The 16,054-nt window shown below is 39.9% G+C and overlaps 2 protein-coding genes across 4 annotated transcripts in view; both read right to left on the reverse strand.

Annotated features, from left to right (window-relative positions):
• mtmr6 (myotubularin related protein 6) overlaps positions 1–16,054 on the reverse strand; it is a 703,086-nt gene that overhangs the window by 644,371 nt on the left and 42,661 nt on the right. The window lies entirely within an intron of this gene.
• Positions 2,149–16,054, reverse strand: part of nup58 (nucleoporin 58) — a 31,137-nt gene continuing 17,231 nt past the window's right edge. The window contains exons 12-14 of one of the 3 annotated variants that reach the window (XM_084048796.1): positions 8,028–8,102; positions 6,398–6,496; positions 2,149–5,660 (exon numbers count right to left, since the gene is read on the reverse strand). In XM_084048796.1, the coding sequence (XP_083904922.1) occupies positions 5,488–5,660; positions 6,398–6,496; positions 8,028–8,102 (347 nt within the window). In that variant the 3' untranslated portion in view covers positions 2,149–5,487. The remainder of the gene's footprint in view (positions 5,661–6,397; positions 6,497–8,027; positions 8,103–16,054) is intronic. The other 2 variants (XM_084048797.1, XM_084048798.1) reach the window with 2 other exon arrangements.

Below are 16,054 nucleotides of genomic sequence, written 5' to 3' on the forward strand. Positions count from 1 at the left end.
TTTTAATTTGCTGCTCCTATTCTTTTGCACTGTAGGAACAGCTGCACTTTGCTCATTGGTTTTCATCTTGTTTCTTTTTCGCTGTAGTCTATTGTAAGAGAGAGATATATATATATATATATATATATATATATATATAATCACTTTGAACCTCATGCTTAGGAATAAAATATGTAGGCGACTAATGCAGCTAGGCTCCATTGGTGTAAAGTAACTAGTACATTTACTCAAGTACTGTACTTAAGTACAAGTATTTCCAGTTTTCAGTACTTTTACTTCTACTCCACTACATCTCAGAGGTAAATATTTTACTTACTCCACTACAATTATTGTACAACTTTAGTAACTAGATTTTGATTATTACACATTAACCATGTCAACCCTTTATACATTTCGGCCATTTGATAATAGCAGATCTACAAGCTTAGCATGCAACGCGTTGAGAGCTTGTAGATCTGCCATTGTCAAAATATTTTTACACATTTGAAAACTTGTGAAAACCTGCTGCATAATGAGTACTTTTACTTATAGTACTTCGAGTACATTTTGATACCAATACTTTTGTACTTTACTCACATTTTGTAATTCCAGACTTGTACTTGAGTATTTCGACATTGCAGTATTGATACTTTTACTTATGTTAAAATGTTTTCCACCACTGAGCCTATAGCTATTTACTTGTATAGCCTATGTTGTAGGCTACAGGCTAATAAGTAAGTTAATTTACCAGAGTTAGCCCCCTATGCTTTACTATGCAGACTGCAGAGTCACACATAATACTTATTATCAATGTTTATAAGAAGCTGTAATGTTACCTGAGTTGTTGCAGCAGCAGGCCTATGTGTCTTGGACTGAAACGAACTCAGCACAGCAACGAAATGTTTGTCAACACAGCTGTGTTGCCTAGCAACAAGACACGCACGTAAGCACTGGGGAAATAATGAGCTAAGCTGCACACATTTAACACTAATTAGGGGTTCGTTCGTTGAGCTCATACTGTGATCACAAAGTAATGACAATATATGCAGATTTACAAAATGTGCAATACCTACAATGTGGATGGGTCTTTTTATCTGGCACATTAATCTGATTTTAGAGCACATTTATAGACACTTGTTTTCTTCCTGCAACCATACATTCATTAATCACTGGACTCCTTATTTTGGGCATGCCATAATAATCGACAAAAAAAAATTGTACAGGTCAGGATTTTTTTCAAGAGGTTTTTTCTTGGCCTCTAGGAAGTGTGAGTGCAAAGTTTCCCGCAGATTGGAGCAGTTATAGATAAAAAAAAACAAGAATCGGCCTGTTATAGCGCCACCATAAGGCTGATTTGGGACTTTGGGTGCACGCAAAATTTCTCGGAAATTGCACGCTGCGCTCATGATCTGAGACATTTTGTTCAAAACGGACCAATCCCGCAAACTTTGGAAGCCAATCTTGGCCAATCAGAATGGAATATGAAAAATCGGACAGATCCGTTTTGATCACATGACCATAGAGATACTGTGTACTGATTTGCGTTATGTATGGATAAAATCTGTAGAAAATCGGTTTTCAATGTTTTGCAAAAATTGTCCTCCTGGTGGCGCTATAACAGCCCGATCAGAACAATTTGAGACAGAGGTTCTGCTCTGGCATGAAGGGAGTGTGCGTGCAGTTTCGCTGCCATTAGGCCAACGGTGCCGGAGATTAGCTGTTCACAGACAGACGGACGGACAGACCGGGTCCAAAACCCTGGCGGTGACAAAAAAGAACAAAACAAGGTATTTTCCAAAGATCTGCTCATCTGGTCCTCAGCCACACGTGCATCATGGCGTTTTACCTCCACTGTCGCTTCAGTTCGCTACGTATTGAGCATCCCATGTTCTCACCTCTCACATTTTCTGTCATAGGCTATTGCCGTCGTCATGACAGTAATGGGCAGAATCGGTGCGTTCTCCACAGACCCGCGGTCAAACAGATATTTGCGATATTTTTGGGCCATTCGGCGGGGCACACCTCCTGGTCGTACGAGACACACGCGGCAAGTTTAAGAACGTTCGGTCAGACGCCGTCCGAGTTACGCCCGAAACAGTCAGACACGGGTTACGTGAATTAATAGATATGGACACACACACACACACACACACACACAGTGAACACACAGACATCTTAAGGATTTTATTATTAAACAGCTTTTTGAAAATACAGGTTTACACAGACTGTGATTAATAGAAAATAAAAATACAACTACCAGTATTGGTAACAGAAACAGAAAATGACGGTGTGTACAATAACAATTCCAAAAAGCATACAAGAACCTTTTTATCCCCCCTTTTGCGCAACATGAGTAAATCGGAGCATTTCTCACTACGTATGTACTTAGAACACACACACCCATCATGCACAATCGCACGCAGTCAGCTCATATACACACACACACACACCCATCATGCACAATCGCACGCAGTCAGCTCATATATACACACACACACACACACACAGGCAAGTGCAAATCTGTCCTAGCACACACACTATGCTGGGTACGTAGAACATACAGAAATATCGCCTGGTTAAATCCCTTTCAGATTCAACTCTGTAATGGTAGCCATGTAGGACACACTGGAAAACTTCTTACACGTGGTGTACACTTATTCATAGGAGAATAGGAAATGCGTAAAGCAGTAGGACACTCTGGTAGAGGCTTGGGTTCTGTAGTTAGTTACCTTGGCATGATGAAACAAGTCCAATTGGCGAGTTGAAATGAATAATCCCAAAACTATCCAAAAATAGCTCCTCATTTAGACTACTTCCATTGTATGACTAAACAACTCTCAAGGTCACCCTTTTAGCACAAACAAAGCTGATTCTGACAATATGTAACATCACAAAACCCAGTATGGTGTCTTGTTTTTTTTATTTAAAAAAAGATCAAGGAAGGAAGGAAGAAGACCCGGACTGTATCCGCGGATTCAGATCCGGATTTTCAAATAGTAAAATCAACAAAGTTTTAATATTTTCTTTAAAAACAAACTCCATACTGGGTTTTGTGATGTTATATATAGTCAGCATCAGCCTCGTTTGCATTCATTTATGTGCTAAAAGAGTGACTTTGAGAGCCATTGAGTACAATGAAAGTCAATGAGATGCTATTGGATTCATTTCTAATCAACAGAGCGACACGATTATCTCACCAATTGGACTAGTTGCATCATAAAACAAGCCAACTACATAACCGAAACCTCTGCCAAAGTTGCTTGGAGGAAATAAAACAAAAAAAAGCATTCGATAACGAGGTTGGACGGATGCTATGAAAAAACACAGGTTACGTGGATATGGTAATGGACTATCCCCAAATGTGCTCGTCCCTTTACCCTTCCCAAATTCAGCATGTTTCTAAACTTGATACAAAAATAAAATTGTGCCGCCCCCCCAAAAAAGCCTGCCCTGCATACTCTCTCCTGCCCATATAAAAAAAAGAAAAAAAACAATCTAGAATCAAATATGCACCTCAGGTAGATGTCCCATTCTCGTTCCTGGGCAAAACATTTGGGTCTTCAAACCTCCATCGTATGAAACGCATAATTACTATTCTGGGATCAACTGATTTTGCCTGACGCAACGAGACAGTTAGAGGTGGTGTAAGCGATATATGTTGGTTCAAAAAAAGTGTTAAATAGCTCTATATTCTGATATGTTCAGTTACAGGGGTCTACTCTGCTCTCCAGCTCTTTAGTAAACAAACATTTATTTTCAGGCCAGGATACCAATTTTATCCAATCAGGAGAGAGAACTCACACAGGATACAAGATAAACAAGTGAAATTCGAAGTGACGACACAAAGGAACGAGCAGACAAAACTGGAACACTATAAAATGTAAGCTGATAAACGGGTACTCTTACCTGATTGGTTGAAGTTGGCAACTTAGCTGAAAAATGTATTTTCTGTTACGAGCTGGAGATGCAGGGAGGCTAAACAAACACTCTATAGCAACGATTACAATCACAATGTAGAGCTTTAGCCTTTTAACACAAAAACGTTTTGTTTGAACCAAAAAACGATCACTTATCCTACCTTTAAGTGCAAAACTAATTAGTCTTGCACAACAGCCAAACTAAAGCAGATATAAATAAAACAGCTTTCACTTTCTAAATGTCTGTTGTCTGGTCAGCATTCTCAAAAAGCACTGAGGTGCGACACCTTTGTGATGCACACACACACACAATATGCTGAGGCAACGCAAGTGGGACACATTTCAAGAGAATTGTTTACTTCAGTGGTTCTCAAAGTGGGGTTCAGGGACCCTCAGGGTTCCTTGGGGGGTGGGTTCCAAATGGACCCTTAAAAAGGTCTGTAACTCAGAGTGTGTACAAATGGAACCATATGGACTTGATGGTGGTCCTTAAAAGGTTTGAGAACCACTGGTTTAGCTCACAGGATAGATTCTGAGACTATTGATTTTTGTGCCATTAGACAATGACAGCGATGGTAAAACCAGTCTGCTTGTCTCCACTGCTCCACTACACCTAAAATGTTCCCCATGTATTAAATCTGATATTTCACCTTTGGTAGAGTTAAAGAAAAAAACACTTTATCTAGTTCAAGGAGTCTATAAACCTCCTAAATTGCCCGCCAGTCCAGAACCACTGCCTCACTTTCATTTTGAAAGTGTATTCAGAAACTAGACATAAAATAAATGTTCATTCATTGTTAAGGGTCTAACTGGAAAATATTCAAAGTGAAATTTAGCAACAGATAAAGTGATTTACACATGAGTCGGACTTAAGATAATGAACTACATTCTGCAGTCACTGGAAACCGGGAGGGAATCTATAGGGATAACATGGTGGACTGTACCGAACAAACGTCAAATCCCTTATGATGCTGAACTAACCAATTAGCATTGTCTCAAAACGTTGCAGTTACATCACTGTCTTAAAGATCCTCTTTGTTCTTTTAGTTGGCTAGTGATTCAAGATGATTTTTAGCGCCAGTATGCTTTGGGTGAGAGACCAAGTTCACAACTCCAGAGAGACTCAGAGCCCTTTGGCTCTGTGCATATCTGTAGTCCCAGGTTTCCCAGAAGGTGGCATACCCCGCAGTGTTTCTCAAACCTTTTAATTTCAAGTATCCCCATAACTCTGAGAATGTACAAACGGTATAATTTGGTCAAATTCTCAGATCTGTTAAGGGTCCCATTTGGAACCCCCTCTCAAGGAACCCTGAGGGTCCCTGCGACCTCACTTTGAGAATGACTTGCATTTCCTGTTTCCGCCTCAATCACCCACAGCTTCATTTGATTGGCTAGGCAGCAGAGTTGAACGGGGGAAACGCATAAAGGTGTAAATTGTGTTTCCCGGCAAATCAAACAAAGCTATAGGAAAATGAGCTTGTACAGGAACAGGACACGGGTATGGCCACCTTCTAGACACCTGGGATTACAGTTCTGCACAGAGCCTATTAGACCAGAGGGCTCCATCCATCCATGGGGGGGGGGGGGTCTTCTATCTCTTGCCCCTCTTGTTGCCCACGGGGGGTTTCTTGAGCTGGAGCAGGGGTCCGCCGGCGCCGAAGCCCGTAGCCGGGGGGTTGGACACCCCGAATGTGAGGCCCGCCGAGGCGTTGATGCCTGGATTGTTGCTAAAGTTAAAGCCCGACATGTTGGTGCCTCCGAAACCTGGAGAGAGGGGGAGGGAGGGAGGGAGGGAGGGAGGGAGTGGAGAAAAGAGGGGGGGGGTTAACTACGTGAACACTAGCGTTCCTATTCTGGCCATGTCATAATAGGTAAGCCTTTGGCAAAATAAGCAAACTTTCTGCGAAAGCTGACCACAGCTGTGAGCTTGTAGATCAGCTATTTCAGGGCAAAGACATTTTGTGTAGAGGGAAAAACAGGAGGGGGGGCCAATCAGAGACCCCTGGGGGACGCCAGGTCAACAAAGTACAGGTATATAGGGTTAAAGTGGTTAATAACACACAGATTATTAGTAAAAGTAATTCGGAAAAGACATGTTTTTTTTTCAATCCACCACAGGGGCAAGATTTGTCACAAAGGACAACAAGTTATAAAATGTAAATACAAAGGTAAAACAGAAAGAAAGAAAAAAGAAAACCCAAAAAAGGGCCAATGGACATATTGGCACCCTAAAAGACAAAAATGCAAGACTTTAGCTCAGATGCAATTCTTTTTGTACTAAGTACAGCCTGTAGCTGAGCACCCATTGCTTTAGAGGAAGACCAGAAGAAGAAGCACACCTGCTCTAACACTTCAAACCAGGTTTTTGAAAGTGTATTAAATACAGTTTTTGATAATCAACACCATCATCCTGCAAAAAAAATCCAACTTCAAACACTTTGTGCCTCAAGGTTATGATGACAAACATCCAAGTGTGTGCGTGCGTATGTATGTGTGTGTACCTGCACTCAGACTACCTCCACCAGGCTTACTGGCAGAAGAGAATCCAAAAGTGGAACCACCCGTCCCCACTCCACCGAAACCTGGTGCGGCTCCAAAACCTACGGTAGCGAGAGACCGCAGAGTTAGCATCCAGGCCCCACACACACACACACACACACACACACACACACACACACACACACAGACAGACAGAGCACACACAGACAGACAGAGCACACACACACACACACACACACACACACACACAGAGAGAGACACAGCACATCAAGAGAATTAACAAGCAAGCAGTGTTTCTGACATGTTGAGACTGGAAACGCACACGGGACACACAGATAGACAGACAGACAAAACACACACACACACACACACACACACACACACACACACACACACACACACCAAAGAGCTTCAAGGGTGAAGACAGCACCGAGTGCCTGTATTATACAAGGCCATAAGTGAACTTGTGATTGCACACAGCAGCAGGAAAGAGCAGGTTGCAACAGCGCTGGTCAGGAACTTGGTCAGCGGTTAAGGAAAAGAAGTGCTCTCTCTCTCTCTCTGTGTGTCTGGACTTAGCGTTCAGGCCGCTAGAAACCACACCGCCATGCTGAGGATGACAGCTTGCCGATGTGAGCAACCTGATTGGACTAAGTAAGCCTTTCCCATGGGGGCAGGAGCCTATCTCCTGTTTCTGTAGCGTGAGGCGGCTTGATATACAAGTACATCCCTCTGGACATGATGTTAGCATGTCACAGGGACTCCCCCCCCCCCCCCCCCCACACAATCCAACCCTTGACGCTGACTGAGAGCCAAGCAGGGACATTGGATCCCATTTTTATAGTCTTTGGTATGACCCGGGCCGGGGGATCGAACCCCCCGACCTCCCAATCTCAGGGCGAACACTCCTGATTGGACTAATCCCCACATTAAACGTCTTCACTTGCCTTCCTCCAATTGGTTGGTAATACCTTTTATGGTGTGCATGTGAACGCACAGTTATGCAGCCTCTCCTACATATAACCCATTCAATCCGGGAAAGCATCAGGGTCATTTTAGATTTTAGCTATAGCCATTATTTAATACTTTGGCTATTCAAAATAGCAGATATTTTGAATAGCAGATAAACAAGCTCATAGTGTGGCACCGAGTTTGTGCAAATCTTTGAATACATATATTTTTTTGAAACTCAAATCTTTGCTTCTGGTGGTCCCTGGAACAAAATATTTTACAAATCTTCGCTTTAAAAATATATATATTCAAAGATTTGCATAAAATGTTACGTTTTTTCTAAAATAGCAGATCTACAAACCCAGCTATATGCTATTTTTGAATAGCCAAAGTATAAAATAATTGTTAAAGTGGTTAAAAAATGACACATGCTTTCCCGGAAAAAAATCTGCAAATCTTGGCCTGTATGACTCATTCCTCAGTTGTGTTTTTTAAAATCTCATACACACAATCGCTGCTGCCTACACTTACTGCAATGCCGTAAAAAGATACAAAACACCAGAGGAGCAGTGAGACTGAAGATTAAGAAAAGAACTAGAATGAGGCAGGGAAGAAATGGCGTCAGGAAGCAACAAAATTTCAAAAGAAAATTGATTATTAGAATAAAAACAGAGGCAGTACCTCCGAGGCTAGTGCCCACTCCCGAGGCAAAGGGGTTTCCAAACCCTGCCCCCAAGGCCAAGGGCGCCTGGCTCCCTGAGGCAGAGAGAAACATGATAATGCTTTACTCCTCTGACCCTCCAGTACTGAATGTGTGAGTGTGAGAGAGGGGGGTTCTCTGGGCTCAGGTTATGGATGATAAGGGTTCACCATCACAATACAGCACTGGGTGGGATTTATTTTAACCTTTTAAAACCCTATATACTTAACCCTTTAAGACCTGAGGCGATTCTTAAAAATGTTTTTCTAAATCCTAACAGTTTTTTGAAAAAAATCTAACTTTTTTTTTCAAGATTTCTCAAAAATAGCAGATCTTCAAGCTCATAGCGGGTAGATCTGCTATTTTTGAATAGCCAAAGAAATCTAAAGTGACACAGATGCGTTCCAGGTCTTAATGGGTTAATTGACCCGAGTGCCCCAGGGGTCTATACTAGGTTCCCTCCTCCCCCCACGCACTAAATATATTTCCCCAAAAAATACAAAAATAATCGGATCTACAAGCTCACAACGCGTCGCGACACATTGTGCGCTTGCCCACAGAATAGGGATCGGATGCTATAGGGTTCAGGTGGTTAAATAAATACATACAATTCTGTATGTTCCTTCCCCTTTTGATCAATCTGAAAACTCTACATGGGATTTTCAGATAATGGATGGAGCGTTCCAACACAAGGTGCAAGTGAATGCATTTTTTTGGTGAGCATGAAACGAGAGTGATTGTGAGTTCTGTGGAAGAGAGTGTGTGTGTGTGTGTGTGTGTGTGTGTGTGTGTGTGTGTGTGTGTGTGTGTGTGTGTGTGTGTGTGTGTGTGTGTGTGTGTGTGTGAAATATATTGAGCTGGTCAATTAGCATGATGTCAACATGGCACTGGAAGGCAGCAGTTATCAACATAATGCTGTCTTTGATATCAAAAACAGTAGGCCAGTGGCTCCCTAACATTTTAGCTCTTGACTCAAAAGTGAGACCCCAACATACATAATGAATTAATCACTTTTAAGCCCAGATTTACACACTCACAACACGTCGCATTGTGGCAAGTTGTGAGTGGCTTTTTTTTCACGATTAGAACATTTCTGAAAAATCTTTAAATGTCTGGAAATCTTTAAAAAAAAATCTTTAAAAAATCTTTTTTTTTTGTTAAAAATTGAGGGAAATGTTTTTCTTCCAAAAAAAAAAAGTACTTGCAAAGAGCAGAATTACTTGAGTAGAATAAAAGTGTTGCTGATAAATGGGTACTCTCCAGATTCGATGAAATTGGTGACCCACCTGAAAATATATTTTCTGTTCATTAAAGAGCTGGAGAGACTGGGAGACCCCTGTTACTGAACAAACACTCTAGCAATTATCAGAATATATACAGTAGCTTTAACAAAAACTATCACTTACACCAGCTTTAATTAATACACACTTCTTTCAAGATATTACAGATTGCTAGTTCTTTCACTCAGAAACCTGTCTTGTTTCCTTTTTGCTGTTTTTATATTTTTTTCCATTTCATGTGGTCAAATTTAGGCATAATTTCCAATTAGCCAAGGGCGTGGGGAAAAAAGTAACTTCTCAGTCAAAAAGAAACAAGGACAAAAGGTTTCTTCTTTTAAAAATGGATTTATTGTCAATTCAATGCAATTCCACTTACATAAAAACACACACAAACATTTTTAGAACATATGTGATTGTTAATTGCTCAATTGCTATTGCATTTTGACAGGTTTTTTTCAGAAAACGTCATGATTTCTGAGAGTGAATGAACTAGCATGTGCCAAAAATGCATCACACAAATCATAACATTAATATAGCTTAAAGGCACACCATATCATATTAAATACACTGTATATGAACAGGCATAGGTTATATAAGGGTCAACACACTCATCTACAACAGAAAGCACTCAAGATTCATATTAGAGAAAAATAGTGGCATCTATTGCTTATTTTATGCTCCGTCGTACGACAGTGTCGCGGCAAAAATCGCAGATCTACAAGCTCACAAGAAGTCGCATGTGCGACGCGTTGTGAGCTCTTAGATATGCTATTTTAGGCACTCGACACCGTTGTACAGACTAAGTATAAATCAGGCTAAAAGGCTGCCACTTGGTGTAAACTGAAAAAATAAAAGGAAACCGACGATATGTTACAAGGTAGGAGAAGGTAGAAGTGAATGGAAAAGATCAAAGTTCAAGGAAAATAAGTTAAAAAGCCAGGGAATAAAATGTGGGGGAAAACACAAGAGGATTCTCACAATTCTTTTTAATTGTAAGACTCTTGAGATCATTACCTAACTTCTGAAGTGCAATACATGCTCCTTCCACCGAAAGAAAATAAAGATTATCTGAAGTTACGTCAAAATGTGTATACTCCCTTTCCAAAAAAAAATGTTTTTTAAAAAGACACCAGAAGGAGCATGTATTGCACTTCAGAAATTTGTTCTTAATGCAAAAGCAATATCGTGACTGGCTCTACATATGGCAGGTTACATGAATTGCCCCCTTCTTTATAAATGACAGTGGACATGGCAAAAAATAACAGGTCAACAGATAAAGATGTTTAGCCTTCATTAGCCAACACTGCTTTCCAAAAGACCCTGCACACTTCTCTGAAACTATCTCCCAGAAAATCAACCCACACGCTAGCAAGGAACAGGAATCGAGGTATGCTGTTAAGTAAAGGATTTGTTTACAGAGTCACAAAAGCAATGGATATGAAAGAAAGACACTGACTTGACTAAATTGAGCACAGCAGCCTGCTGCTCTTAACACCTGATCAGAACCACATGTTCCAGAAACAAGATTTGGGAGTTTTAGTGTCACCAACCAGGCCTGTTATTGAACATTTCAATACAATACAAGATCAGAGGGACACCTCAACACATTCTAGACTTATCAGCAAGTTAAAGATTAATCACAGTTGCAGGAAATAAAAAATAAATAACTGCCAAGTCCAGGAAAGAATTTGCAATAATGAATATGCATTAAAAAGGAAACTATTTTGGAGACGCATACCACAAGAGAAATACCAGGCAATTGTGCCAACTATCAAATTCACATGTTGCTAATACTGTAAAAAAAAGAAAGAAAAAAAAGTACTGTTGTTCCAAACCTCCAAATAGGATACATGTGTATTCCAAACAACCACAATCAACTTCAGGGTCCAAACAATGTTAAGGCGATCATGGATAATTTTTAGAATAATGGAATAAATAAAGACCAAAGACAATCTAGAGCAACCGTAAAGCTGTGGATGACAAAGAAATCTTCGAGTGTAAAAGCTAAAGCAAAAAGTTACTCATGCTGAACACTAGGGAATCCCAACTGTGTGTGGCTGCTAGGTCCAAGTGTATAATCAAAATCGTAGAAGGTAAGAGGGTCTAGATTTGTCAAAGAGAGGACACAGCAACGTCCAAAAGCAGCAGTTTTTTGTTCATCTCAGAGCACATGGCACGTCCCTAACAAACTAGGACTGCGTTTTTCTTTTTTTTTTGGCACAAATGCATCTCACTGGCCTCAACGGACCAGCGTATGAGCAGCAGCAAAATCCACTCTCTTCATCTGAACTAAAGGGCCATTCACACCAAGCGCGGTAACCGTGGCGATAATTATGTTGGCGTCCACGCTGATGAACGATACGTTCTGTAAACAGTGGCACCAAACATAATGCGCTGTGCACGCCAGCTGTGTGAGCCTGTGTCAGAGCCCACACGAAGGGAGGGGAGGGAGAGAGGGACATTTCCATCTCAGTACAACCATCTTGCCTCCTTATAATTAATAATCAGAGTCAGATTATCTATATATCCAAGTGCATGTGTCTTTCAGCACCCATGCTCTTGGATATATAGATAATCTGACACAGATTATTAATTATAAGGAGGCAAGATAGTTGTAGCCTACCTGAGAAAATGACAGCTAACCTACCAGCTGGCATTAGCTATTCATAATTGTCTCATCTCCATTAATAACAAAACCTTCCGAGGGTGAGTGAGACCCGATTGCATGCCAGATGTCAGATGGATTTTGATGGCTGTCGATGTTTCTATCATTCATAAAAATCACGCTGAAAGTTATCCAAACTATATTGTCTACGAGTATCGTTGTCGTTTATAGTCGGTGTGAATTCTGCCATCCACTTCAGTTGTGTAACGATTTGTAAAACATCACATTTATAGTTATGGTTACTAGTTATCGTGCTCGGTGTGAACGGCCCAACGAGTGAGAGAGGGTTTCAATTCAACCAGTCCTTAAAGTGAACTTTCTTTAAAAATCGTAGTCGAATATATATACAGACTTTTTCTTAAGTTAAAGTCATCATGCCACCTTGAATTAAATAACTGTGAATGAATGCTTCATCTTTAAGTTATGAACCCAACTTTCACTTTACATTTTGAGTGGATTGAATGTGAATCGACCCTATTCCTTGGTAACGGAAAGTATACCGATTCTAGCCCTTTAAGTGAAATAACTTGAGTCAACCGACCAGAAAATGGTTGCGCTACGCTCAGAAGCACAAGTATTCAAGTGACATAAAGCTGGTCTTTTTTTCCCCCCCACACAGTGTAATTCTTTTGATAAGTGGAGAGCCAATGACAGCTCATAATCACAAGCCGACTCACTGCCTCCGAGTCATTCTTGTAAAATCCCCTTTCCAGCTGAATCAGCAAATAGAAAAGACCAACTTGGTTCACACTCTCCTCTCCCTGTTTTCACTGTGAATGTACACTCATCTAGGACTGCGGCTCTCAAAAGTGGGGTCTGAGGACACCCAGGGGTCCTTGAGGGGTTCTCCAGCTAAAGTCAATTTAACCCTATATATATATTACACATCGGCTATTTGAGAATAGCAGACCTAGAAGCTTCACAACGTTGTTAAGCTTGTAGATCTGCTATTTCAAACAATGTTCAACAAAATGTGAAAAGTTTTGAATGCATTTGAAACCTCCAACAACACAAACTTGTATGAGAGTCCCTTGCCTGGTACACAGTATTTTCAGATGGGGGGTCTGATGTCAAATAAATATTAATGTGGGGGTCCTTAACACCACTGAACTAGGACAGCAGAGAGAGTAATTGGGGTAATTGTACAAGCCTAGTTTCCAAGTTAACTTTTACCCTTTGTTTTCAAATATTTCACATTTGTGTTATATAAATAGTAATATTTTTTCTTACATTATTAACATTTTGTTTAAGCCCTGAAACTCCCTTTGTCCCCAATGTGGGCAGGATTACTAATTGTTTGAATAATTAAATAAAGATCTACAAGCTTGTAGATGAGCCAATTTAAATGTTTTGTATAGGGCTTAAGCTATTCAATAACAGTTTTATATAAATACTAAAGTTTTTTATGTTCTCAAATAGAATCTTTTATAAAATCTAAGTATTTATTTTTTTCCTTTATACAAAATGTTGGTCAAAACAGTGGTCTAAGATTCTCTAAAATCTGTATCGGCATTGGACCCAACAATTATCGGTCCGGCTCTACTTAAATTAAGACTAATACACTGCAAAAGCTAGACCTAACCTAATCCTAGTAGGGATGCACCAATATATATATATATATATATCGGTCAATATTTGCCTCGTTGACTGCCATCGGCATATCTGAAAATTAAGCTGTCATTCACCGATGGCAGTGGACGATATTTATCTGTCGTCGTGGCACATACATTTTTCCACTGAGATTAGATCCATTAAAACCGGGAACGCATCTGTGTAACCACTTAAACTATTATTTTATACATTATTTTATACATTTGGCTATTCAAAAATAGCAGATCTACAAGCTCAAAGCGCGGCACCGCTATGAGCTTGTAGATCTGCTATTTTTTGATAAACTGTGAAAATTTGCACAAATCAATGTATTTTTAACGCAAACATTTCTAACTCAAATCTTTACTTCTGAGGGGTCCCCGGAACAACATTTTGAGATGGGCGTCCGCACGCCCAAATACATATAATTTTGGAGGTCCTTGACATGAAAAAAAGGTTTGAGAACCACTTATTCAACATATTTTTTTTCAGAAAACTGTTATAGGATTTAGAAGACATTTGTAGAATCGGAACCTCAGGCCTTAACGGGTTAAGTAATGTTTGATAAAGAAGATGTATTCGTTTCCCTGGCACAAAAGAGGGAATGAACAACAAAGAAATCAGTGTCAGTATCGGCTATCGACACACATCTATCGGCCCTGAAAATCAGTGCATCCCTAAATCCTAGTCCATGTGAGCTGATCTGAGGAAGAGAACCAGACATGGCCATGTCTGATGGCACCTTCCATCCCAGAGGCAACAGTTTCACAACATAACAAGATGTTGGCTCACATTAATACCATTCATCTGAATCTACACTCCCAAACTGCACGGCTAGTGCTGTGCCATTCTGGCCTCTCTTCACTATGTCATTCCAATTAAAAGGACTCAATTGACACAAAACAATACTAAAAGGCAAGACTACGACATTCATTTGCGTGATTAGGTTTAGTCCGTTTGTCAAACGACCAGACCAAGTACTAAAGAGTGTTAGCACACATTTGGCACATCAAATAAATATAGGATAGAAGCTAATTAAACCAAAACTCTTGCATGTGCCTAAATACAAAAAACAGTCTAGGATGCAAGAATGTTATTAAGTTCACAGAATAAATACAAGTTCCACTCATTGTTAACAATTTGTTGGCATTTGTGGTAACAGTCTAAGTCTATAGTGTTGGTGAGAGGCTATTGAGTGACACATTGGTAATACAAGTGTATGCAGATATACAGTAGTTACGCATGCATAAAGCTGAGACTGGGTTTCTGTAATTTGCCGTGTTAAAAATACTAAAACCCTGCTGCCGTACATTTAAATATTGCTTTAAAGATTCCATGGCAACTAAGGACGCCACCATGGTTACGAAGGAATGATATCTTCAACTTACTAATGTATTCAACTTCAGCAGTGACACACACAACTCCTCCACAAATGCAATAATATAAATAGTAGCTTAAGGCCAATTAATTCATACTACGCAACGACAGAAATGCAGTAAAATTCAACTGGTAAAAAACAATGTCAACTATATTCAGTTGAGAATTTGGCATTTATGTATTTAAAGGCGCTGTAAGTGATGCATTTTAGTTTTTGTTTAAAAGTTAAGGTCTACATTCCGTAACACATTATAGTGTTCCAGTTCAAACTTTTTTGCACACAAAGTTCTCTCATGATTGAATGAAATTGGTATCCTGACCCGTTCACAAGACCCCAGTTACTGAACAGTCTATATAGCCATTATTTGAATACAGAGCCATCTTTATACTTATTTTAAGAAAATAAATCACTTACAGCGCTCGTCAAAAGAGTCGTGCGAAGAGGAATAAATTGAGCCTTACTTTGTTCAATCTACATTATGTGGATGCCCTGATATAATGCCATACAAAAGGCCACACAACCGAAGCCTACAAAAAAGGCCCAAGACATTGTAACACCTCAGAGATGTGGCACCGTCCGTCCACAGCGAGACACTATGCAGAACAATGCTATTGAATATTAAAAAAAAGAAAACCAACTCGTAATACTAGATTCATTTATCGTCGAGTATTGAGGTTTTATAATCAAGTATTTCCCCGAACTACTTACAGGTTGTGTATTCTGTTACAGCATTAGTATCTAGATAGGGCTGCTCTGATGGAAAATAATTGTGCAAGACGCCAAACAACGATTATTACAAATAAGAAAAACTTGCCAATATCAATCCGGTGGCCATCTATGAATTAGAGATTTGGGAAATTTATTTTGGACACTGCATTAAGCGACTAACACAAGTATTAGCTATTTGAGTGAGCTTTTTTTTGGTTGCTTAAGCAGCATACAACTTCCAGACTCTACTTAAAGAGTAGATCACCCAAAAAATGACTTATTTGATGACCGGTGGAGACTCTTTGAGTCTGCTATTGACGGACAAATTATTGGCTTAGGAATGCGACAAAAACAAAAACTCTAAAATCATGAATTTAAGGCTTCATG

This window comes from Gymnoscopelus microlampas (genome assembly GCF_963454915.1).
Source record: "Gymnoscopelus microlampas genome assembly, chromosome: 22".
Lineage (NCBI taxonomy): Eukaryota > Metazoa > Chordata > Actinopteri > Myctophiformes > Myctophidae > Gymnoscopelus > Gymnoscopelus microlampas.